At 33.4% G+C, this 20,543-nt stretch overlaps 2 protein-coding genes and 1 non-coding gene across 4 annotated transcripts; 2 read left to right on the top strand and 1 right to left on the bottom strand.

The window, feature by feature from the left end:
• Nucleotides 1–1,469: 1,469 nt before the first annotated feature.
• ORC3 (origin recognition complex subunit 3) lies at nucleotides 1,470–10,189 on the bottom strand. The gene is made up of 17 exons (XM_088509464.1): nucleotides 10,013–10,189; nucleotides 9,029–9,241; nucleotides 8,705–8,879; nucleotides 8,434–8,603; nucleotides 8,207–8,337; nucleotides 7,699–7,972; nucleotides 7,516–7,590; nucleotides 6,746–6,813; nucleotides 6,570–6,660; nucleotides 6,101–6,309; nucleotides 5,536–5,605; nucleotides 5,314–5,399; nucleotides 4,626–4,715; nucleotides 3,679–3,754; nucleotides 2,990–3,117; nucleotides 2,537–2,710; nucleotides 1,470–1,760 (listed from the first exon to the last, which is right to left on the bottom strand). Exons 1-17 carry the CDS (start codon nucleotides 10,091–10,093, stop codon nucleotides 1,655–1,657), a joined length of 2,217 nt encoding a protein of 738 aa, XP_088365590.1. The 5' UTR covers nucleotides 10,094–10,189; the 3' UTR covers nucleotides 1,470–1,654.
• A 467-nt stretch (nucleotides 10,190–10,656) lies between these two features.
• On the top strand, nucleotides 10,657–10,740 carry LOC148569860 (small nucleolar RNA snoR117). Its single transcript, XR_015908960.1, has one exon. It is a non-coding gene; the product is annotated as a small nucleolar RNA snoR117 (small nucleolar RNA).
• A 5,173-nt stretch (nucleotides 10,741–15,913) lies between these two features.
• LOC107629629 (disease resistance protein RPP13-like) lies at nucleotides 15,914–19,186 on the top strand. 2 transcript variants are annotated; one of them, XM_016332457.3, is made up of 2 exons: nucleotides 15,921–17,072; nucleotides 17,292–19,186. In XM_016332457.3, exons 1-2 carry the CDS (start codon nucleotides 16,139–16,141, stop codon nucleotides 18,965–18,967), a joined length of 2,610 nt encoding a protein of 869 aa, XP_016187943.1. In that variant the 5' UTR covers nucleotides 15,921–16,138; the 3' UTR covers nucleotides 18,968–19,186. The 2 variants fall into 2 exon arrangements, with proteins under 2 accessions (XP_020973823.1, XP_016187943.1); XM_021118164.2 differs by having other exon boundaries at nucleotides 15,914–19,186.
• Nucleotides 19,187–20,543: the final 1,357 nt, after the last annotated feature.

Genomic DNA, 20,543 nt, shown 5'->3' with positions numbered 1-20,543 from the left:
AATAAAAATATTTTTATATTATTGTACATTTGTACCTAAATATAATTATTAAATACTCAAATATAAGATTATTTTTATTATTTTAATTTTTTTTTAAAAATCACTTATAAAAAAATCTTTTTTCAATGAAAAATATTTTTTTCGCAAATCAATTCCTAAGAAATTTAGTTGGTTACTTTAGTTTTAAACAAAATTTACCCGTTAAATCATTATTCAAATTTTTATTTTATTAGACAAATTTGTCTTTAGAGACTTATGTTTTTCATTGAATAATAACAAGGAATAATTTATCTATTTTTTTTAATCAAAATGTAGCGTAAAAATTATTTGTCTAATAAAATAAAACTAAGGATTGATTTGGTGATTACAATTTATTAAGAATTAAATTATTTGACTAAATTTTTTAAAATCTGATCTAGAATATTACTAATTTTTAGTATATTTAACAAATTCTTAGTAATAAAAATAAAAAATATTAAAAATACCTTTTATTTAAAAAATATTTTCATAATATATTTAAATATTATATTATTTTTATTTTTATATTTTTTTTTAAAAAATTACAAAAAAAATTATTTTTTGAAAAAAGACATAGGTTCTTGACCTTTTGATTTATAAACATTTAAGTCATCAAAGATTTAAAAATACATTTAAATTTTTGATATTTTTAAAATTTTGAACATATCGATCCCTCATTTTCATTTGAGTTTGTCAAACTCAATGAAAAAATCAAACATAACTCGTTGTACTGATCCGAGAAAGTTTTTAAAATTAGATTTAGATTTAATATGTGCAAATTTTAAAAAAGTTAAAGATTCAAATATATTTTTAAATCTTTTTGCAGACCAAAAAATTCGAAATCAATTTATCCTTTTCTTATTTTTTAAAAATTTCACTTAGATGTTGTCGATAAATAAAAGCACAGTTTGTTCACTAATATTTTGATAATTTTCTGCCATATTTAGGGCAATTAAACCTAAACAAACTCTTGTACGGATTCTAAACAATTCATTCGTTTGACCGTACATTCTCATATTGAGAAGGATTATTCCAACTTATTTAGATTTCTGCATGATCTCAATGAAACATGCACAAGTATCAATGCTACTTCTACCATGAAGTAATATATTTATACTTAAAAATAAAGTATTAATTAAGATAAAAGTAAAAGTTTCAATTTTTTCAATATATTTAATTCTTGTAAACTTAAAAAATTTACATCTAATTTTTATATAACATATTAATTGAAATATTTTAAAAATATGTTTCTTATTAGTGAGATTAATAAATATAACCATAAATCAATAGGAAAATTACTGATAAAGTGTTATTTTTGAATTAGTTAAATTCATACTAATTTATAAGATATATTACTCTACTTGGCCCTAAAAATCGCAGTTGTTCCTTTTGGCCTTACCTTCAAAATCCTTTGTGTTGGATGAGATGCATCAATTAATCGAAGAGCTGACGGAGTATGAGGAAGTAAATAATTTAAGAAAATAAAATTATAATTACACTGGAATAAGAGAATTAGGAAATGACAAAGAGCATTAAGGTTCAATCTCACGTAAATTTGACAGATGAGAACCGTTAAATAATTTACGTAAAGTTAACTGCACTGAATTTTCACCGGGCATCAAACGTCCTTCAAAGTTCAAAGTCCAAATGCTACTCTTTGTACAAAATCTGGGCGGCGCTTGCTTGGCATTCTAAGCAGCCCGGTAATCTGCATTTCTGTAACTGCTCTGCAAAAGCGTGCTCTGGCAACACAAGGTTAAGGATTGAAACCAACATGGCAACATCAACAAAATGCTTCGCAATTACAGCAATAATGATGGAATAGCAAATATGCCTATACAAATCACAAAATATAACACGAATATCAAATTCCAGAGTTGAACTTCAATTTAGATGCATTTAAAGAAGAGCAACTCGTTACAGCAGGTTTTTTTTCAGCCTAAGATTTGTCTCTTAAGCATGTTCATGAGAGAAATCTGCTGCAAATAAATATATTCACCCGAAAAGATTTCATACTATGGTTCTGCAGTGTGAGTAACATTTTCGGACCTGATTGAGAAAAAGACATCGAGACTGCAATAATCTAAAACGCATGAGCCATGCATCCCATAATTCTAGAGAAATATTGAATATGATAGCACATTAACTAGCAAAATAAACATGCGGCAATCAAGGCTAACTTTAGGCATGGTTAAGTAAGATGCTCAGTAGTTCTACCACTTTAGTTATCAGGGTTGACTATGATAATCAAATCTAACTAAAATTTTCTATTTGGAAGAAAGTAATGTTGGAAGAACTCGGGGATGTTAGCATATTCATTTTATAAATAACATTGTTCCCCGGCCACTAATGAAAAATTAGGAGGAAAGTGAAAAAAAAGAAAAAAATATGAAGATATCATAGTTGAGTGAGATGCAAAATGGCCCCTTGTCATGTAGGGATAACCTACCAATGCATTCTCAGCATCATATCTTGCTATGTGAAAGGAACAATGTAAAATGGGGAGCATAAAGGATACTGGATTGATGCTTCATTTTGGTCTCCAGATCCAGCTGTATCTTTTCTCTTCTTTGGCTGGGGTGACTGCTTTGACTTTGGTTTCCGTTTATTTGTTTGGTGAAGAATTGTTCTAAAAGACTGGAACCAATCGTGAAGATTGATAAGATCTCCGTGCTCTTGAGCCAGGGAATACCTGTATAATTTTCTAAATTTCAGTTTAGAAACACCACTGTGGTTGTGGCATACTACTGTTCACAACCAAGATTACATCATATGTAAGGTGAAACACGTTAATAAATGTCAACCCTCAAGTACTGATCATGGTATATGAATAATGAATAGGGTTGGTCAAATATAAAATAAAGATTCACTTTTTCGGTTGGGGCACATGAATATTTAGAATCGGGGGAGATTACCTCATTTTCAACCTAGGGCATGCTATACTAAATTAATAATCACTAGATAGACTTACAGAATTGAGGAATCCTGTCTTGATGGCAATAGGGCATTGCCAGTTTTGTTACAGCAACCGCAACTTAAAATCTTATGTGAATCCAACAGATCAGCTTGAATTCTTCTTCTTGGATCTCCAATCAAAACCTACGATAAGCAAAAAGTAAATTAGAAGTGTAGAGGAACAAACTTAATCATACATGACTTCGCTAGGTGTATTAACTTTATGCGATGCGGTTGATGCGATTGAATTATAGTAACTCCACGAGTAATATAACGTCTAGGGGGAATGAAATCTTATTTAGTGATTCATAGTTTATATGAAAAAAAAAAAAAAGCACCAAAAAGCCCATTTCCGAAGAGTTACAACAGAAATCTGTAGCTCCATGCCTCATCATAAAAAATCCTCAACAAAAATGAAATTTAGTCAGGAACTTGAACACCGGAACCTAAACCAATGGTAGCTCAAGAATCACGAACATGGACAGAGTCAAGCTTTGGTGATCAACTCTTTGGAAGATAAATGAAATGTTTGTCAGGTACACATTGTCTGAAGATTTAGTATGCTTTTGACCTGGCAGTGTCTAAGATAAATGTTAGACAGCACAATAAGTTGCGACTGCATCCTCTCTATATGGAAGGCATGTACTGAGTTTTTTTTTTTAAATTTGGGGCAGGGGACAAGGAGGAAAACCCTAAATCTCTTACCACTTGAAGTTTCTCAACATTCTTGAAGCAGGAAATTTCATGAAAAGGCATGCATTCGATTGGCCTCATATAATTTCTGTTGCACGAAAAGGTTAATCAGTGACAACACTTAGCCAGCAATAAAAGAGTGCTATTCGTTTTCGCTAAAAATAAACATCATTTAGGACCTGCGACATAGTCCATTATTGTGTATAACACTAGGATGAAACAAAACCACAGGGATATCAATTATCACACACAGCACAATACATTACTTGAGAGATGCATTCATAACCTGTACAACTGAATTAGCATTTGTTGTCATAGAAAATCATATCATCAAAATTCATATCAATTGAAGGTGGGAATGGATCGCGTTTTATCAACGTTACTTGGCACTGTTGTGCGTAAAAGAAGAATAGAAAAGAGGAACACAGTACATAATATACCTAATAATGTTTTCTGAAAATGAGAGGGTGAGAGATCAGCATTTCTGGTGCTTATAGTACAACATCTCAATCAAATTTAATGCCATCTTCTAAGCAAACAATAAAATTTAATGCTGGAGTATTGGTGCTTATTTAGTTCACCAACTAGTTATACATATTAACCTTAAAGTCTATTAAATATTAAGACGATGAACTTTGAATATCAATCATAGAAAAGTTGCGCTCACACCTATAGTCCCCTGACCATAATGAAAAAAAACTGATCAATCTATTGTCCTGTTTCAGTTTTATTTGCTTAGCAGAAATAGACAGGGACACAGACAACGCATGCAAACCCATTTATTGAGCCAACAATTTATAGAACATTATTTTTATATAATTGATAGAATAGAAGTACTTTTAAAGAGACATCACTAAAAAATAATCTTTCTAAACAAGCCCAAATTCACTATAAAACACTGGCATCATGCTTTCCACAATCAATCTAAATATGAAACAAAACAGAATACAAAACCTTACCTAACTAAGCAATCTATAAATGCAACAGCTTGCAAGTTTAACATTGTCGACTCATTGTCAGTGTCTAATGAAGCTTTCGATCCATATCTCCTGAATAAAAATAGTTAGCCTCAATTAAGAAAACAAAGCAAAGAAACCAGCATACATCATTATAAGGAATTGTTATAGGCATCAGACAAGGAGTCTTGATTTGACAACCACAACAAAAAGCAAGCTCACAAAATCCAACCAGAAACAAGCTAAAAGCTTTCCTATATTACATGAAGGTGAGTTTTGACCTCAAAGCATGAAGTACATCACAATCATATCCGTTAGTTAATCATTTTTTAAACTTAAATGTTTGTAGAATCTTTAATTTGATATTCATTTGTTCACTATTCTGTATCTAGGCCCGCTTTCCCTTGTTTAGGTTAAGTCCAACATTAGTTCAAACAGTGCAATCTTGTGGGTGAGGCATCCAAGCATTTTGGGACCCCAACAAAAGGACCCAGACAATTGGTCTCTCTCAGTTCTCAATCAAACAGACCAGTATAATCAATGAAGAATCAACCTCCTTTGCCAAGAAATCACAACTTCGCTTATTTTTTCCTCAAGTGACAAGCCCCATGCACAGTAAACAATCTCAACAATTAAACTAAGATCTGTTTTAAAGTAAATCATTAGAAATAAGAAAGAATTAGAATATTACTTGGATATGTCCTTGGAACTCTTGCGTGGACTCCTTCTATCTTCACATCTTACTGAAGATTGAAACGTTTTCAATTTATCATGAATCTGTAAGAAATCAAATCATTATTTAACGATTACGAGCTTTCACAAGGAATCAATTTTCAATATCACCACAATAACGAATAGGTAGAATGAATGAAACAGAAGGAAGTTGTACACAGTAAAGACTAGTTGACAATACCTCGGAAATATCTGCGGTAAGTTTTTCCCAACTCTTTATCAGTTGACCAAGCGCTCCTGTAGGGAGATCCCTGCATAATGTTCGGTCAGAAGTCTACAGATATTTGAAATAAACAAAAATTAGTCTCTTTGAAAATTGAAATTGGTGAATCAACGGGTTTGCTTTGATTAACAGGATAAATGGAAAGTTCCACTTAAATAGTTTCAATAGAAAATAAATAATTACAACTCAATTTCAGTGATCAAATTGTGTTTTGCTAGAGCCACTATTTGGTATCTCCCATTCTCATATTACATATTTACAGTGGCATGGTTTTCGATTTTATTTCATACTAGATTCCAGCGTTCGATTAAACTTGTAGTATCAAGGTAAAGTTTAACAATATAAGGAGGCAGCTATATGCTTTAGATGTCATCTTTGACTTTAGAAACAAAACAGATTTCATGGCTTCTCTATATATCCACCTTGCTTTACTGCTAAAATACATTATCTTAATGGCAAATAGTATTGCATCAAGAACCTTTCTCGGTACTTGAAAGAAAATAAACTTCATATTTCAATGTACCTCACTTTGCGAACTATTTGGCGAATCAAACCACCGGTTTGAACGGAAGAGTATTGTTGACTGTGGCCATTTGTTGAAGACAACCCTTGATCTTTTTCATTCCTGATGTGACAAACGGAATCTCTATGCGGGTACAAATCTGGATTGAGCACTTCGCAAAACAAGTCCAGCAGTCGCACTTTGCTGTATTTTCCAGCTTCACATAGGCACTGAGCACAAAGAAAAATTAGTATCATGAACTCCAACTTTACCACATTAACTATTATGAAGTAGGGTAGGCAAATCTCACCATGGCATGTTAAAATGAATGCTTAATATTTCTAATTTATTATCGGCAGATGAATTTAACTAGTAATGCAATAGACCTACTTATATAGAAAGTGAAATAGAATTTCCACCATGAAAAGGGGAGTCATAAGTTTCGAAAGCAAGGGAATTTGATCATAAGAATGGATTATCAAAATCTTACAAGAACTGCGGTGCTCCATAGCCTTTTCTCTGTCATCAAATCTGACAAACCCTGGGCAATGCTCTTTCCAGCTTGATTAGCAATTTGACTCCTTGATAAGTTTTAGTTGAAGGGTGAACTTGTCATCTCCGTTAAGCAAATATAATTAAAACAAGAAAATTTGTGAAGAGCAATACCTATCATATGATGGAAATTCATCCATGTATTTCAACAAAATCTCAGGTGACAATGCAGATATCCAATCCTGAGAGTCCATTTTTTACCAAACATTGAAATAATAATAAAAAAAATGCTAACAAGTAAACAATAGTGAGCAAACAGTTTAGGTAAGATTCATATCAACAGAACATATGAACATAAGATGAAATGATTCTCCTGTGACTCATGTTATGTTACTATTTTGTTTAATCCACAAAGAAGCTAATTTAGCAAAAAGTAACACACGCATGTGCTCAGGTACATACACTCGGTTTTCCCAAGATTGGTTTGCAGCTGCTAACTTCTTTATTTAAAGATTTATAGAAAACTTTTATACAATTAATTGGTCAACATATGCCATGTCTTGGAAACAGGTGCATATCAAATTATCACTTGCAGATTCTTCTTGATGAAAACTACATTCAGTTTATCTATTATAATTAAAAAAAATGAAAATTACTAAAAATGTTAAAGATTCAATTCTAACCACTAGTTAGTTATATTTGATTTATGCATGATTAGAACTCGTTTAATGTTTGAGGAACTATATCTTCACACAATCTTCTAGATTTCTAATTTTCTGATGTAGAGAACAATGATCAGCAAAACCACTCAACATAGAAACTAGATATATAATGTCAAATAAATTTTCACAAGATTACCTCCTAGAAAAATAAAAAATTGTAAACAAAACAATAATCAATTAATCATAACAAGAAAAACATAACCTAAAGAGTATAAGATAGACCTTTTGGTCTTCTGCCAGCATAAGCCCATGTATGAGAGAGACCGGTTCCATGGAGAAATGTAACAAACATGCTAACTGAGATATAATCAAAAGATATTAAGTGTGGAAGGCATAGTCATAGTCCAAATCACGGTATATCTTTGAGATACAAATAACAGGAAACGAAAAAACTGGATTGTGAACCTTCAAAGCTCTTATAAAAGATGTTAATGTCCCATCTTGGTTAATGAAGTAATTTCTTAGAAAGAGTGCCACTTTATGACCAATATTAAATGTAGTGCTATGTTTCACAAGAACAGCCTCAACAATTGTATCCATTCTCTCATCTGGTGTTCCAATCATAAACTTGGAGGAACATAAGCATTGGAGAGCACGAGATGGCAGAGCATTTCTTAGGGCATCTACTGTCGTTGCAACTCCAATTATTAAGATGACTGGTAACTTGACAACCCATTCGCTAGTGGAAAAAGAGGAAGCATACGTAAGGCAATATCATATTATACATGTGAATGCTCCTCCTTATACAAAAAAAAAAGTTAAATAAAAAAGATTTTACAAAGTATATATCCCATGTTTAGTGACAATAGACACATGCGAAGTGAAGCCCCAGCTTAGTTAATCTAAGTAGATGTACAAACATAAATCACATTATCAATTTACATGGAAATAAACTTTTAGAAGATGCTTATACCTCAACATCAGGACAAATTCCGTTAAGACAGATCCGCAACACCTTTCCAAATCACTAATGATAAGCACTAGTGGTTTATTGTTGTTGTCTTGTTCTCTATACCATGATGCTAAGATTGAAATATCAGCTGACTGCTCAACATCAATATTAAGGAAATAGTAAAATTGAAGGTACGAGTAGATAAAACTAATTCAATAATGCACTAGTAAGTATAGATAAAAACCCACATCAATTTCACCCAGTGGAAACTCTCGCAATAAAGCTTTTAAGCAACCAGCAATTCCGTTTTTCATTGAAAAATCCACTGAAGAAAGCTTGGCTACATGGCATCCATGGGATTTCAAGAAATGACCGAGCTCTTCAAAGGTCAATATATCATCAACAAATTCTATATTTCCTGTCGATCATAGATTTGATGAACATCTGTTTAGTTAGACAGAGTTACCAAGAATCATAGCATTCATGGGATTCACCAAAAAGGATAATGCCTAAACTTACTGGTAATGACCAATGCAGTGGACAGTTGACCAGGAGTAGCATTACTCAGAATAGGAAAGGATCGAGTTGCTTCTGTGATATTAGGTTCTCCATGCAATCTAGCAGCATTGAAGCACTCCAGAATCCATAGTTGTATATCTTTAAATGCACTAGAATTGAGATCTCTCAAAACATCCTAAATGGAATCAATATTTTCATATTAGATCATTCAAGGGAAAAGAGTTAAAAGTTAAAAATACCTCCTAAATCTCCCTACTCGAGCATAGAGAAAAACAAGCCACAAGCCACAAGACACAAGGAAAATGGAAAAAGATAAATAAGAACCTTAATGGTGGACTCGATTCTTGACCAAACACTGTTAAATGCTTCAATTTGTAGCGGCTTAAACAAATGGTGGTCACATTCTTCGTTCACACTTCCTTCCTGTTTCTTTGTGTTCTGCGGTGAAGACAGCTCATTTCTTTTTCGCAGTTTACCTTGTCCTGTTGATGATCTATCTTTTCTTCGGGATGAAGGTTTGTGAAGAACAAAGAATGGCTATCAAAAACGAACACAAAATAGAATTAAAAATCAGTACTCCTTTAGTAATAGATCAAATACTACATATGACACTTGTTCTCTTCTATCTTCTCCGCATATTGTGATGAAAATTAATCTATAGCCTTTACGGAATTACAAATAAAGCACGGGAAATTGCTCATCTGCAGTTGATAGAACACAGCAATGTCGGAAATATCCTTTTGAAGGCCAAATTACATATTATTCACTCGTTATGAAGTACCAATAAATTATCAAGCGATTACTGCAATATAACTTATATCGCATTTGTCGTGTGTTTGAAATTAGTCAAATCATTAACAGACGCTCCAAAATGAAACAAAAAATTTAGTTTAAATTGCAAAATAAACGATGTTATTTCCACAGTATATATTATAATCAGTCGCCTATAACTATTCAAAGCAATTAGAATGAAGATCAATAAGATTTTAAAAATAAAATAAAAGCACGCGTTATTCGTCTGGAAGATCGGTGCGTATGTTATACTAAGCATCGTTCGGAGCTGGAAATAAACGAAGTTAAGAAAGACCTATCACCAGCATCAAGATCGGTGCGCGATTATATTAAGCATCAATCAGAGCTGGAAACTAACGAAGAATTTATGAAAGGACTAAGGAGTATCACAAGCTATTTAGTATTTACCGCAAGGCTACATTCAAAACTAGTATAATGGAGAGAGAGAGAGAGAGAGAGAGAGAGAGAGAGAGAGAGAGAGAGAGAGAGAGAGAGAGAGAGAGAGGCGAAGAGAACCTGAAGATCGTTGTCAAGAGTTTCGGTAGGTGTTGATGGATCCAGTGAATCAGTAACAATCGGAGAAGAAGAAGGAGCCATTCGATTAAGCTGTGAAATATGCTCGATCGAGAGAGAGAGAGAGAGAGAGAGAGAGGGGTAATGTGCCAAGCCAACAAAAGCAGGTGAAGTGAGTAACCTCACTGGCTCACTGCGCTGTTATGGCGGGAAAATCAGAGGAGTATATGCGGGAAATACAAATCGACGTTCTCATTCACATTCGGCCTATAACAATATGGGCCCATTCCATATTTATTTTTGGACGGGCTGAACTCTTTTTGTGTGTGTATTTCCGGGAATGGTTACGCAGCCTAAGCCCAAAACTTTGATTTTGGAACTTTCGGGCTTTGAAACTTCCCTGTCTCTCCCAAGAAAAATTAGGGTTTAGGGTTTTGTTTCAGGGTTGCCTATTTAACTGGCAGTCGGGCACACTCGCTTTTAAATGACATGGTTACTCTGAACTCTGAAGCTTACATTTTCGCTGCGGATGCTATGCTATGTCTTCTCTCCGAATAGATAAATCTGATGCTTAGTTTCCTCTTACTACCTTTTTTCGCTTTTCGAATTTTCTGATTTTTTTTTTATCTCTTGATGGTTTAACCTTTGGCCTGTGATGCATATCAATTTGTCCGTACCATCTGAGATTTGTTTCTCTGATCGATACACCAATCCTTTCAGATCTGAGGCCACCGTTACCTTCTCAGCTATCAATTTAAAGAAAAAGGCATTTTTTAGTTTTCCGGTGTGATTTCGACCAGTTTTTAATTATCAACAAGTGAAAAAAAAATCCGATTTTCATTTTTTTATTATGTATTGAAGTTTTTATTAGCAGCTTTAGGATCTAAGAAGGCAACAAATTAGAGTCTCTGATTGGCCTTATTCCGTAGCTTTATCAGTGCTGTACGTTGCCGATAGTGATTTGGTGCTCATAATATTGCATTGGTCTCTCTTCAGGCTTATGCGCATTTTGATGTTCCTACACTTTCCAAATCCACTGTCTCTTTCGAAAATAAATCATCAAAATATGCGCATTTTGATGTTCCTACACTTTTGTTTGAGAAGCTCATGTGTTTTCCTTTAAATACTTTGGGAAATTTTTTTATCAGATGATAGTTAATATGCCACAACTAGCTGACCTGATTGGCGTAACTGCTTGAATTAGTGATACACTTATCAATGCTGGAATATTTAAACTATTAAAATGAAACTATAAATTATAATGTTATGAATATGAGCATGCCTCGTGACAGCAACTATGAAGTAATCTGAATCTGATGGGCGATAGCAATGCACTGGTTCTAGCTTTGTATGATTAATGGCTCGGACTTTGATAAAATTTAATGGTGGATTTTATAGTGCCTTTCATTGTGGTGCCTAAATTGCCTAACTTGCTTTTATAAGTAAAAAATAAAATGTATAAAGTAAATATAAAATATTTAAAATTTATTAAATATTATTTCTTTACCTTTTTTAGTAAGTTAGGCACCATATTTTAGGCACCATAGCATTCACCAAATTTAATATACTATTGAAGTGTTTTTTGATATTTACAATTGTTTGTGTATATTTTTGTCCACTTTAAACTCTTTCATGTAGTCTACTGACAGAATAAACTCTACTTCTAATTAGAGATAAGGCAATCAAGTACCAATTAGTTTAACTTTTGCTAGTGCATGAATAGAATTTATCTTTGATGACTTGAGTCTCAAGAAAGACAGAGAGAAAAGAGAATGGAAACTGACTATAGGAAAAGGAATTGAATCTCTGGATGTATGTATTATTAGCTTGACACAATAATACTGATGTACACATATTTATAAGGGTAGAAGGTATGCTACGTTGGACTGCAAAACTGATTGCAGTTACACCTTTTACAACTTAATTAGTTAACTAGAGCTAGCATTTAACCTTCATCCCTTACAGTGCATATTTCAATTTTCAACGTTACCTAAGACTCAAAATTAGTTAAGAAGGTATACAATAACGCTTAATTCAAGCTAGTTATACAAGCAAATGTAATAGGGCACTTGAAACCCCTCTCTTGTACTTAATAAAATTCAGAATATCATTTGGTCACATGATGAAGCATTGCAGATTCCTCATCATTCACCAATCATCCATGCTTGTCACTTGTAAAACACTGCCATTGGTGCTTACAGAATTGGGAGACTTCTGCGTTCCTTTATCATTTTTTGTTTTTAACACAATTTAGTCTCCAAACTAAAATCTACAATTCTACCAATTTATTAGAGGGCTGCTACACATACGAGTCTTTTTGGTTTATAAGTCTTACAAGTTGGCACAAGTCCAACAAAACACACGCATTACACTCCCACATTCAAGAGTAAATAAACGCACGTTATTTAACCACTTCCTGTTTCCAAAGCGCGCTACTCACCATGCATTATGAACGACTCTTCTTCTTCCTCCTTCATGAAAACGAATTTCTTGCCAAATTTGAAGATAATGGAACTTTAGAAATACACCCAAACGATTACAGGAATTCACCCAAACGATTATAGAAATACACCCAAAGCATTACAGAAATACATCCAAAGGATTACAAAACTACACCCAAAGGATTTAAGAAATACACCCAAAATTCGTTGAAGTACATCTTATGCATAATTCAAACCTCTTTCTCTTTCTCCTCCTCATCTTCTGATGCTTTTTCTTCTTCAAAAACGATTTCAGAGCTTGATGTCAAAAAATAATGGAAATCGAGAATAACGAAGAAAGAAAACAGAGAGAAAAGCACGTAAATGAAGAAGGAGAAAGAGAAGGCAAGAAACGAAAGAAAAGAAGAAGAGGAAGAGGAAGAAGAACGTGCAGCAAGAAGAAGAAGAAAGTGCAGTGAAAACGTGGAATAACGGTTCGAAGCGCGTTAATATAAATGACTTGTAAAGACTTGTATAAAAAAACGCTTGTATGTGGAGAATTATTCAATTTATTATCCTTTGGGCTTTGCAATCCAAGTGCAGACACAATCCACATAAAAGGGTTGTTCTTACAAGGATTGATTTCTGTGTGTCCCTGCTTTGGGTTTGTTTATGTATTTTTGACATTGAATAAGAAGCAGCAGCTTGAGTTCTGTGTTGCATTCATGGGAGTGTAGCTGAAAGTAGTTAAAATAAAAACATGATTACATATTTACATGAGTAAGATTAGTGGAGGTGAAATGATTGGAGAGTGATATTGTCACTCCCAAAATTAATGTCTTTCCTCACTCTCCTCTTATATTATTTGTTTTGAAAATAATTTAAAAATAATATATATTAAAAAAGATAATACAACATAATAACAATATAGGAGTTTCTACTTTCTAGTAAAGGATAAAGTTGGTTATAGAGTGACAATTAACAAGAATGTGTATTTATTATTAGGGCAATTTACGCATCTAAATTGTTTGACCCTCAATATTACGCAAATACATTGTTTCCAAATTTAATACGCAAATGCATTGTTTCACTATTTTATGTAAACCGCTACTGGCAGTAGCGGTTTACAGGTGTGCATAAACCGCTACAACCAGCCGCGGTTTATGTGTGTGAGTGTAAACCGCTGCTGCCAGCAGCGGTTTACGTGCGCGTGTGTGTGAGTGTAAACCGCTACTGGCAGTAGCGGTTTACGTGCATGTGTGTGTGAGTGTAAACCGCTACTGCCAGTAGCGGTTTACGTGTATGTGTGTATACTATTTAAATAATATTATAAATAAAAAATTTAATTTATCATTTCACAATATAATTTAAAAAATATAAATATGTATGTAATAAATTTTTTATTTGTATTTATTATTAAAATGAGATTAAATAGCAAATCAAAGAGTGAGTACTCAGAGTACTAAAATATATAAACTAAGACTAAATTTTTTTTATCTTCATCCCTTCTAAAACTCATGAATGATAAAATAATTTATTTTTAGTAAAAAATTCACTAAAGCATACACTTTTTCTTTAAAAATTACTTCATTTTTTATCCATATAAATCATATGATTGCAAAAAATATATACTCCGTTTTCTTTCTCTCAATTTTTTTTGTAACTTAATTTAGCGGTTTCTGTGTTCATCTAGCGGTTTACGTTTATTAGAAAAAATGTTTGTTTATGCTAAATTAAGTTACAAAAAAATTGAGAGAAAGAAAATGGAGTATATATTTTTTGCAATCATATGATTTATATGGATAAAAAATGAAGTAATTTTTTTAAAAAAAAGTGTATGATTTAGTGAATTTTTTACTAAAAATAAATTATTTTATCATTCATGAGTTTTAGAAGGGATGAAGATAAAAAAAAATTTAGTCTTAGTTTATATATTTTAGTACTCTGTGAGTGTACTCACTCTTTGATTTGCTATTTAATCTCATTTTAATAATAAATACAAATAAAAAATTATTACATGCATATTTATATTTTTTATTTTATTCATCAAAATTATGATGCTATCACTATTATTTATCTAATTAATCAACTGTAAAATACAAATAATTTTTATTTTTTGGTATAAGACAACAAAGTTGCACAAATAAAAAAAAATCATTTAGCTAGAACCTCAAATGCAAATCAGCAGCAAAGAACACAACCTATTTTTTCAAACTCTCCAATCTCCTTTGTATGGTTGATATAAATAAAAGAGAATGAAGTGATTTTTAAAGAGTAAAATATATAATTTAGTAAACTTTTGGCTAAAAATAAATTATTTTATTATTTATAAATTTTAAAAGAGATGAGAATAAAAAAAATTAGTCTTGCTTTATATAATTCAATACTTTGAAGACTGTATTTTTTTATTTGTAATTTGGTCTCACTTCTAATAATAAATACAAGTAAAAAATTTATTACATGCATATTTATATTTTTTAAATTATATTGTGAAATGATAAATTAAATTTTTTATTTATAATATTATTTAAATAGTATACACACATACACGTAAACCGCTACTGCCTACACTCACACACACATGCACGTAAACCGCTACTGCCAGTAGCGGTTTACACTCACACACACGCACGTAAACCGCTGCTGGCAGCAGCGGTTTACACTCACACACATAAACCACGGCTGGTTGTAGCGGTTTATGCACACCTGTAAACCGCTACTGCCAGTAGCGGTTTACATAAAATAGTGAAACAATGCATTTGCGTATTAAATTTGGAAACAATGTATTTGCGTAATATTGGGTCAAACAATTTAGATGCGTAAATTGTCCTTATTATTATTATTATTATTATTATTATTATTATTATAAAAGAGGTAATCTTATCCTTCCTAACAAAATGTCTCAGTTATAGCATAACGCAAACAGAAATAGTAGTAGACTAGTAGTGATTCTAAGTCACCTTTCATATTCAGTGTCTTGGTGGCAGGAACATGAACTGCAGCACCAACCTTTTGTAACTTGTAAGTTCTCAAATTCCCACTATTGCTATTTTAGAACTCTGTATTGTTATGTCTGTATATAATAAGCTAGTTCAATGTCACTTAGCCAGACTCGGGTTTGAGCTGTGAATGGCCTCACTGGGAGGATCAAATTAAGTATGAGACTCATTTTCATTGTTTCCCATTTTAGGTAATATTCTGCTTCATGTTTTATCAAAATAATTATTCTTTAATTTGTCATCTGTTTGTAACAGAAAATGAAGTTTCCACTTACCATTGTGAAAATAACAGCAGTGCTTTTCCTTTGACTCTAAAGGCTGTGTTTTTTGTGTATCTCTCGTTTTGTTTTCCATCGAAGGTGCAATGAAACTGTTATGTTGACTCAGAGTCAATGACTAAAACAAGAAAAACATCAACCACAATAATTAAATATTAGAAAAGTGTAAACATTGTAAAGTATTTGTCTTAGAAATTTAGTGGAAGATGCAACTGAACTTTACTCTTCTGTTGACTCCAAAAGTCGTCTTGAATTATTGAGTGCGCTTCTTTCCTGTGATCCTTCCAGCTCTAATCTAACCACATAAGAAATTTAAAGAAGGAGTAGATGCTTTAATGAATCAATGCTCATCAAGCACCTACCATCACTTTCCCTTCACTAAATCATAAGTTTTAAACTCAATATTCTTCTTAGACGCGCAACAACCCTGTGATGGCAGATGGTGTGGTTTCCTTCCTTCTAGAAAACTTGTCCCAGCTGCTGGCAAGTGAAGCCAAGCTACTATGTGGCTTGGAAGGTAGAATCAGATCCCTCCACAGTGAGCTCGAAATTATAAACGTGCTCCTCAAAAGCTTCGAAGGGAAGAGGAACAAGAAGGAGATGGAGCAAGTAGTTGCCAACCAGATCAGAGATGTTGCTCAGGAAGCTGAGGATGTCATCGACACCTTCGTTGCCAACGTGGCCATGCACAAGAGGAGATCCAAGCTAGGGAGAATGTTCCATGGTGTTTCCCACACAAAGCTGCTTCATGATGTTGCTGAGAAAATAGAGAGCATAAAAGCCAATCTTAGTGATATACGTGAGAACAAGATCAAGTATGATGTCTTCCAACAAGAAAGTGAATCATCGTCGACAAGAGAAGATGAGGAGAGGATGCAGTTGTTGCACAAGAGGAGAAGAGATGTGGAGGAACATGATGTAGTTGGTTTCGTCCGGGAATCCAAGACAGTTATCCAGCTGCTTAGTGAAGATGGATCAAGGAGCAATGTTGTCTCCATCATTGGTATGGGTGGGTTGGGCAAAACCACCCTTGCTCGAAAGGTCTATAACAGCGATGAGGTGAAGGCATATTTCAATTGTCGTGCATGGGTTTATGTTTCAAATGATTGTAGAGTTAAGGATCTTCTACTTGGCATTCTCAACTGTTTGATGCCTAACCCTGAATATGAGTGTAGTAGCAAAAAGAAGGGAAAAAAGAAAAAGAGCAAAGAGAAACCAAGAGACCTTAATACTTTAAGCGAGGATGAACTGAAGCAAATAGTGCAGGACTGCTTGAAGAAGAAGAGGTATCTACTAGTCCTTGATGACTTGTGGAAAGCTCAAGATTGGGATGAGGTACAAGATGCTTTTCCAAACAATAATAATGGTAGTAAAATACTAATTACGAGTCGTTTGAAAGAGGTGGCTATCCACACTAGTCAAGATCCTCCTTTCTATCTTCAATTACTTACTGATGAAGAAAGTTGGGAACTCTTCTCCAAGAGAGTTTTTCGTGGAGAAGAGTTCCCATTTGATCTAGAGGATCTAGGCAAACAAATAGTCAAAAGTTGTCATGGTTTGCCACTTTCCCTTGTTGTTTTGGCAGGGCTTCTTGCACATAAGGAGAAGTCATACCGAGAATGGTCCAAAGTGGTAGGACATGTTAACTGGTATCTCACTCAAGATGAAACCCAAGTCAAGGACATCGTACTCAAACTCAGTTACGACAACTTGCCCAGAAGATTAAAACCATGTTTCCTGTATCTTGGGATCTTCCCTGAAGACTATGAGATACCTGTTAGGCAACTGCTTGAACTATGGGTTGCTGAGGGATTTATACAACAATCTGGGACCAGATATCCTGAGGAAGTTGCTGAAGATTATTTGTATGAGCTCATTGAACGTAGTTTGGTTCAAGTAGCACAAATGAAGAGTTTTAGTGGAGGTGTCAAAACATGTCGCATCCATGATCTTCTTCGAGATCTGTGCATTTCTGAGAGCAAAGAAGACAAGCTTTTTGAAATTTGCATGGATAATAACATTTTGGCAAGAAGACAACCTCACAGGCTATCTCTTCATTGCAATGTGCCTCACTATGTTTCTTCAAGCAACAATGACCATTCAGTTGTACGTTCTATGTTTTGCTTTAACCAAGACTATCATTTGACTCCAAGCAACTGGAAACGGCTTTTCAAATCCTTCAAATCTGTTCGAGTATTAGATTTGGGCAGCAACCATTGTCTAAAGGTCCCTTCTAATTTGAGTTTATTTATCCATTTAAGGTATCTAAGAATATACTCGCAACATACCCGCATCATTCCAGATTCTATATGCATGCTTCAGAATCTACAGACACTGGACATAGCAGGGCCTTGTAGGATGGTTGTCTTGATTTCTTTCCCCAATGGACCATGGAAACTAAAACAACTAAGGCACTTGCATACAATTAGGCCCATATTGCTACGTGGCAACCATCATTCAAGAGCAGTTGCTGAAGTTATGTGGAATCTTCAAACCATCTCTTCCATTGCACTCAATAGGCAAGTAGCATATCTATTTGAGAAAGGAAGCTTTCCAAAGCTTCAAAAGTTGGGTTTGCTAATCTCCTCAGGCAAGAAGGGGGAACTGCACACACTGTTGCCAATCCTACAACAATTAAGTCATCTGAATAAGTTACGAGTTTCCTTTGAATGGAAGAAGTCAGAAGTGCATTCATCCGCAAGCAACCACATGGAATGGCACATTGGATGCAAGCCACATGAACTGTTACAAAGCCTGCAACAGTTAACTAATCTGAGTTCATTGAAAATTATCAATGCTTGGGACCTTCCAACATGTCCTGTTGCATTTCCTCCATGCATTACAAAGCTAACTCTGTCAGGCATCACTTGCATGAATGAGGATGGGACGAATGCCATGGGAAGTCTCACTAGACTTCGAATTTTGAGATTATATGGGGGATATTCTTCCAATGATTCCTTTGAGATTAATTGTTCTGCAAGTAATGGGTTCCCACAGCTGCAGGTGTTCGAGATGAAAAAGTTGAAAGTTCATAACTGGAAATTAGCCAACGGTGCAATGCCATACCTTGAGCACTTGCTGATCGATTTTTGTCGACAGTTGGATGATCTCCCAAATGAATTGTGGTCTTTGAGTGCCCTGAGACAAGTGCATGTTTTGCGACCCTCTGAAGCATTGTCTCTCAGACTAAAAGATATTGAAATGAAGGATGGGTGTGAGCTCATAATCAGAGAGGGTAATTCCTATTTCTATGGAATTTAGAACTAGAGATTTTGTGTTTGAATCACTTTTCTTTTACTCTTTTTTTTTTTTTGTGGGGGTGTGTGTTTGAATCAATAATATATGTATTATAAATTCTTGGAACATTTCATCCACTGAAAATCATAGGTTTGATGTACTGCTTTCAACTTTGTGATTTTAATTTTGAAAATCAAGAGTTCAATTTTAATGTATTACTAGTATAAGTTTTTCTTTGGTGCACCATGCCTTCAAAGGCTGCCTGTTGATAGATGTGAGATGTCGACCTGTCTTTGAAATGATCTATGGTCTTTGGTAAAACAAAGAGGGGTGTGTGCTCATAATCAGAAAGTAATTGGAGCTTGTTGAGATTTTGAATAAAAATATGGGTGTGTGTGGCTGGCGGAATTATAAATAATTCCTAAAAATTTTAAGATGGGAATATCATATTCTCATGTTTGGTTCAAAATTTGAAAAGTTATTTCTAAACAAGTTTGATTTCAGAGAATCAAAATACCATAATTTCAATTCCCACCTTCTCCCTGTAACAAAGTAATACTTGAACCACACACACCCTATATGCATTATAAATTCTTCATGCATTTAGTGCATGTTTGGGCGCCATTATTTTGTTAAAAAAAAGATCTTTTTTTAATGAAAAAAGATCTTTTTTTATTTTTTAACGTATTTGGCAAATTTCTAGTAGTAAAAGTAAAAGCACTAGTAAAATAAAAAAAAAAGATCTTTTTTGAGAAGCTGTAATTTACATCTTTTTTTAAAAGATCTTTTTTTCTTAAAAAAATATGTTTTTCATGTAATAAATAAACAAAAAAGTACTTTTATATTGTTATACCCAAACATAATTGATTGATAAAAAGATCTTTTTACATGAGATATCCAAACATAAAATTACTTTTACTTCTCTATAAGATCTTTTAAAAAAATATAACTCAAAAAAAGATCTTTTCTTAAAACTCACCCAAACAAACCCTTAATCTTATCAGTCATTTAGGACAAGCACAAGTATTATTAAACTTTAATTGTTCCAAATAATAACGGGAGTGCTATGGGGTAGCCAAAAGCTAACTTCATTGCATCCTTTCTATTTTGTTACAGAAATCTACAAGTATTTGTACACACTTGTGACTTGTTAAATTGAAATGGGACCTCTGTTTTAATAATTTCAGCATATTATAATAATATTCTTATATATGAAGACTGTGAATTTATTCAACATAATAACGTGACTACAAAAAGTTTAATTTTACTGTCTGAATTTAATATTTGTGACAAATAATCATTTGTTTGTATTTGTCCGCTTGATAAATGTCACGACCTATTCCATAATAAGGTTTCACTATAATTAACTATGGTTGTAGCATAGATTTGTGAAATTGCTACTTCTCATCCATAGTCCTACGAGTAGTTTTCATTTAAAAAATAACAGATATCTTCATGATTATGATGTCAACTGATTCAGGGAATTATTATGAACGGACCAAAGAACTCTTGCTGCATGTGTGTGCTCCATGTCATCTCAAGTTGGGTATTCTCATTTATCTCTATGAATTCAGAGTAACGCATTTTTGGGCTAAGCTAT

The sequence above is a fragment of the Arachis ipaensis genome, chromosome B3 (assembly GCF_059453495.1).
Source record: "Arachis ipaensis isolate K30076 ecotype BB chromosome B3, ASM5945349v1, whole genome shotgun sequence".
Lineage (NCBI taxonomy): Eukaryota > Viridiplantae > Streptophyta > Magnoliopsida > Fabales > Fabaceae > Arachis > Arachis ipaensis.
The sequence above is the reverse complement of the archived record's forward strand: the minus strand, read 5'-3'. Positions and strand labels throughout refer to the sequence as shown.

What these genes read in the sequence shown, in the direction of transcription:
- ORC3 (XM_088509464.1), bottom strand. Translation starts at nt 10,093, where the DNA reads ATGGCTCCTTCTTCTTCTCCGATTGTTACTGATTCACTGGATCCATCA. An exon ending in ATGTTGAGAAACTTCAAGTG is followed by an intron (nt 3,118 to 3,678) that starts GTAAGAGATTTA and finishes TGCTTATCGTAG; the next exon opens with GTTTTGATTGGAGATCCAAG. An exon ending in CAAAATGAAGCATCAATCCA is followed by an intron (nt 1,761 to 2,536) that starts GTATCCTTTATG and finishes TTGTGTTGCCAG; the next exon opens with AGCACGCTTTTGCAGAGCAG.
- LOC107629629 (XM_021118164.2), top strand. Translation starts at nt 16,139, where the DNA reads ATGGCAGATGGTGTGGTTTCCTTCCTTCTAGAAAACTTGTCCCAGCTG.